This window comes from Colobus angolensis, unplaced genomic scaffold (assembly GCF_000951035.1).
Source record: "Colobus angolensis palliatus isolate OR3802 unplaced genomic scaffold, Cang.pa_1.0 Scaffold96, whole genome shotgun sequence".
NCBI classification, from domain to species: Eukaryota; Metazoa; Chordata; class Mammalia; order Primates; family Cercopithecidae; genus Colobus; species Colobus angolensis.
Window position 1 is genome coordinate 1,136,099 of NW_012123598.1, and position 4,310 is coordinate 1,140,408.

At 36.5% G+C, this 4,310-nt stretch overlaps 1 protein-coding gene across 2 annotated transcripts in view; it reads left to right on the forward strand.

Moving 5' to 3' along the window:
• ZNF667 (zinc finger protein 667) overlaps nucleotides 1-3,710 on the forward strand; it is a 28,716-nt gene extending 25,006 nt beyond the window's left edge. For both annotated transcript variants that reach the window (XM_011932421.1, XM_011932422.1), the window contains exon 5: nucleotides 1,504-3,710. In XM_011932421.1, the coding sequence (XP_011787811.1) occupies nucleotides 1,504-3,083 (1,580 nt within the window). In that variant the 3' untranslated portion in view covers nucleotides 3,084-3,710. The remainder of the gene's footprint in view (nucleotides 1-1,503) is intronic.
• The last annotated feature ends 600 nt before the right edge of the window (nucleotides 3,711-4,310 follow it).

Genomic DNA, 4,310 nt, shown 5'->3' on the forward strand with positions numbered 1-4,310 from the left:
CAGCACCATGCTTGTACAGCCTGCAGAACATGAGCCAATTGAACCTATTTTCGTTTATAAATTACCCACTCAAGTATTTATGTATAGCAGTATAAGAACTTCCTAACACAAACAGGTAAAATTAATTTTAGTAATATATTTATTTAACCTAATGTGTCCAACATATTATATCATATAACCAGTATTTTCACAATGAGATACCTTACACTTTTTTGTAGTAAATCTTCACAATCTGGCATATGTTTTATACTCATAATATACCTCAAAACCAGCCACATTTCAGTTCCTCAGTAGCTACAGGTGACTAATGGCTACTACATTGGATAGCATAGTTCTAAACCTGTGTTTATCATTCCACATTCAGTCAGGTTTATAGTCAGTTTGCCACACAAGTAGTTATTTTATATCATCTTGGACTTTGACACCCTGTGCCAGCCATATTGGTCTATTTTACTATATAATAGATTCCTTCTTTTAGCCTAATCTCTTACCTATTTTTCTGAGTTTTTCCTGCTTCTTGTTAAAGTCCTCACCTTTGTAAATATCTACATACAGTCATATGCTGCATAATGATGTTTCAGTCAACAACAGACTACATAAACGGCCACGGTTCTATAAGATCATAAAACTGTATCTGTACTGTACCTTTTCTACATTTATGTATATTTAGATACACAAATACTTATCATAGTGTTAAAATTGCCTACAGGATTCAATATAGTAACATCACGTACAGGTTTGTAGCCTAGGAACAGGCTATACAATATAACATAGGTATAGAGTAGGCTATACTATCTAGGTTTATGTAAATCTACTGTAAGATGTTTGCACATTGATGAAATTGCCTAACAATGCATGTCTTGCAACATATCCCCATTGTTAAGCAACACGTGACTGTACTCAGTTCTAATTGTTACTAGTTCTTTTTCAATTTGATCTTAAGAATACATTTTTTTAAATCTACAACTTTATTAAAGTAAACATCATAAAAGTCACTATATCTAGAATATAATTAAACGATTTTGGATAAACTTACAGAGTGTGTAACCATCAACATAATCCAGTTTTAGAACATTTTTATCACCCCTGTAAGATTTCTCATGCCCATTTACAGTTAATCCTCATTTCTACCTTGAGTTCCAGGCAACCACTTATCTTCTGTTTCTGTAGATTTGCCTTTTCTGGACACATTCTCCAGTAAACATATGTTTATCCAGTGAACAACCTGTGGAGTTCAATGTGCAGTATATGGCATAAAAGTTATCCTATAAATAAAATCTTGACTTACTCATTTTCCAATTACAGACTCTTCTGAATTCTGGTTTTTAAATATCTCTCTAAAGCCTTTAGTATGGTCATCAAAACCATAATAAAACACTAAAAAGTTATTGTTTTGGTAATCAAAATTATTATGATTAATAATGATAATTGCATTTATATTGTAGAATCTTCATTTTTTCAGCACAGGAAAGGAGAAACATTTAATTCATTTATGTCTTTCAGACTCAGGGTCTAAGTGTGAGACCAAGAAGTTACCTCCAAATCAATGCAGCAAATCTGGGCAAAGCATCTGCCAGAAACTAGTTTCTGCACAACCGAAGGCTCCTACACGAAAAAGTGGCTGCAACAAAAATTCAGTCCTAATAAAGGCTAAGAAAGGGCATTCCGGGAAGAAACCTTTAAAATGTAATGACTGTGGTAAAACCTTTAGTCGAAGCTTCTCTCTTAAACTTCATCAGAACATTCATACTGGAGAGAAGCCTTTTGAGTGCAGTAATTGTAGAAAAGCTTTCAGACAGATCTCATCCCTCGTACTTCATCAGAGAATTCACAGTGGAAAGAAAAGCAATGAATGCGATAAATGTGGGGAAAGCTTCACTCAAAGAACAACCCTTATTCTACATAGGAGAATTCATGATGGAAAGGAAATTCTTGACTGTGAGAAGGCCTTGAGTCAATGTCAGTCTTTCAATATACATCAGAAAATTCACGTTGTTGGGAATGTCTGCCAGTGCAAAAAGTGCGGGAAAGCCTTCAGTCAGATGTCATCCCTTTTACTTCATAAAAGAATTCACAATGGAAAGAAAACACATAAATATAATAAATGTGGGAGAGGCTTCAAAAAGAAATCAGCCCTTGTTATACGTAAAAGAATTCATGCTGGAGAGAAAATCCCTGAAAATGTGAAGGCCTTAAGTCAGAGTCTACAGCAAAGAAATCACCATTTAGAGAATCCTTATAAATGCAGAAAATGTGGGAAATTCTTTAATAGGATTTCACCCCTGATGCTTCACCAGAGAATTCACACTTCAGAGAAACCATACAAATGTGATAAATGTGACAAGCTCTTCAGGCGGCTTTCAACCCTTATTCTGCATCTAAGAATTCATAATGGAGAAAATCTATACAGATGCAATAAATGTGAGAAGGTCTGCAATCGGCATTCATCCCTTATTCAACATCAGAAAGTTCATACAAAGAAAAAGAAACTATTTGAGTGTAAGGAATGTGGGAAGATGTTTTCTGGAACTGCAAACCTTAAAATACATCAGAACATTCATTCTGAAGAGAAACCTTTCAAATGCAATAAATGTAGTAAAGTTTTCGGCCGCCAATCATTTCTTATTGAACATCAAAGAATTCATACTGGAGAAAAACCCTACCAGTGCGAGGAATGTGGAAAAGCCTTCAGCCACCGAATCTCTCTCACACGACATAAGAGAATTCATACTGAAGATAGACCCTACGAATGTGATCAGTGTGGGAAGGCCTTCAGCCAGAGTGCACACCTTGCCCAACATGAAAGAATTCACACTGGAGAGAAGCCATATACATGCAAAACATGTGGTAAGGCCTTTAGTCAGCGCACATCTCTTATTCTACATGAAAGAAGTCATACTGGAGAGAAACCCTATGAATGTAATGAATGTGGGAAGGCCTTTAGCAGTGGCTCCGACCTTATTCGACATCAGAGAAGTCATTCTTCAGAGAAACCCTATGAATGTAGTAAATGTGGGAAGGCATATAGTCGGAGCTCATCCCTGATTCGACATCAGAATACACATTCTGAAGAAAAAGCCTAAGGTTGTTTTAAATCTATAAAATCAACGAATGAGGCTGTCAGAGATACAGCAAATATGTATTTGTCTGTAATGTAAATTTTGTGTATATGGGACCATTTGATGATATGTCCCACTTTGAAAGCCAAAGAGCAAAAGTCATTGGTGATTTTGACCTCAGGATTTGAAATTAACTGAAGGAAACTCAGAAGTTTGGTCAGCCATTGGAAATGAAGATCATTTTTTATTTGATAAGAATGACTGGCTGGGCACGGTGGCTCACACCTGTAACCCCAGCACTTTGGGAGGCTGAGACAGGCGGATCATGAGGTCAAGAGTTTGAGACCAATCTGGCCAACATAGTGAAACCCCATCTCTACTGAAAAATACAAAATTAGCTGGGCGTGGTGGTGCACACCTGTAATCTCAGCTACTGGAGAGGCTGAGGCAGGAGAATCACTTGAACCCAGTAGGTGGAGGTTGCAGTGAGCAGAGACTGCGCCACTGCACTCCAGACTGGGTAACACAGCAAGACTCTGTGTCAAAAAAAAAAAAAAAAAAAGACTGATATTTTACTTCCAGCATAGTTTTAAAGATAATTCATTGGTCACATACAACAAAGTATAATTCTGAAGTCTATTGTGGGGCTCTGAGCCTGGTTTAAGGTCACAGAAGAAAGAATTTGAGTCTGTTTCTCAGATCTAGAACTATCAAATATCAGGAACTTCTTGGCAAAACAGGGTGCCACTTTCAACCGACAAACTTGTGGGTGAGAATAAAGAAAAGTGAGTCTTTAGGTAGATAAAGGCATCATTCACTCATAATGGTGTGTAACAGTAGAAACCTTATTGTACCATCTCCATGGATATGAGAATATATGATCTTCATGGTGTGAACATCTAACATGGCTGAGACAAGCTATCAGTAAAAGAACCAAGATACAGTGAAGAATGAGGATTTCAGAACCAGGAGAAATCAGTATTGTTTTATTTGGAAATAAATCATCTATATTTATATGAATAAACATTCGTATTTTCATGTAACAATACTGTTATGCAATAAGTGGTGAAATATGAGTTGTTACGGACTGAATGTTTGTGTTCCCCCCCAAAAAAATTCATTATGTTAAAATCCTCACCATCAATGTGATGTTACTTGGAAATGAGGCATTTGGGAGGCAATTAGAATTAGATGAGGTCATGAGGGTGAAGCCCTCATGATGGGATTAGTGCCTTTATAAGAAGAGACATT